Source organism: Penaeus monodon, chromosome 34 (assembly GCF_015228065.2).
Source record: "Penaeus monodon isolate SGIC_2016 chromosome 34, NSTDA_Pmon_1, whole genome shotgun sequence".
Taxonomy (NCBI): Eukaryota; Metazoa; Arthropoda; class Malacostraca; order Decapoda; family Penaeidae; genus Penaeus; species Penaeus monodon.
Window position 1 is genome coordinate 30,778,869 of NC_051419.1, and position 239 is coordinate 30,779,107.

The 239-nt window shown below is 60.3% G+C and overlaps 1 protein-coding gene across 1 annotated transcript in view; it reads left to right on the top strand.

Moving 5' to 3' along the window:
* LOC119594881 (sodium-dependent serotonin transporter-like) overlaps positions 1 to 239 on the top strand; it is a gene marked incomplete at its 5' end in the record, with an annotated part of 19,398 nt that overhangs the window by 5,852 nt on the left and 13,307 nt on the right. Inside the window, one exon of the mRNA XM_037943956.1 lies at positions 20 to 154. Within this exon, the coding sequence (XP_037799884.1) occupies positions 20 to 154 (135 nt within the window). The remainder of the gene's footprint in view (positions 1 to 19; positions 155 to 239) is intronic.

The window sequence follows — 239 nt, forward strand, 5'->3', positions numbered from 1 at the left end:
CCTTCGTCCCCTTCTGCAGGAGCGTTCCTCGTCCCCTACTGCATCATGCTCGTCTTCGGCGGCCTACCCCTGTTCTTCATGGAGCTCGCCCTCGGTCAGTACCATCGCAACGGCTGCCTTACCGTGTGGAGGAGAATCTGCCCCATGCTCAAAGGTGGGTGGACCCTCGCTCGTTGGTTGTGGTTGTGGAGGGGGTGGTTGAGGGATGCCTTGTGTGATGGTTTGTGGTGGAGGGAGGA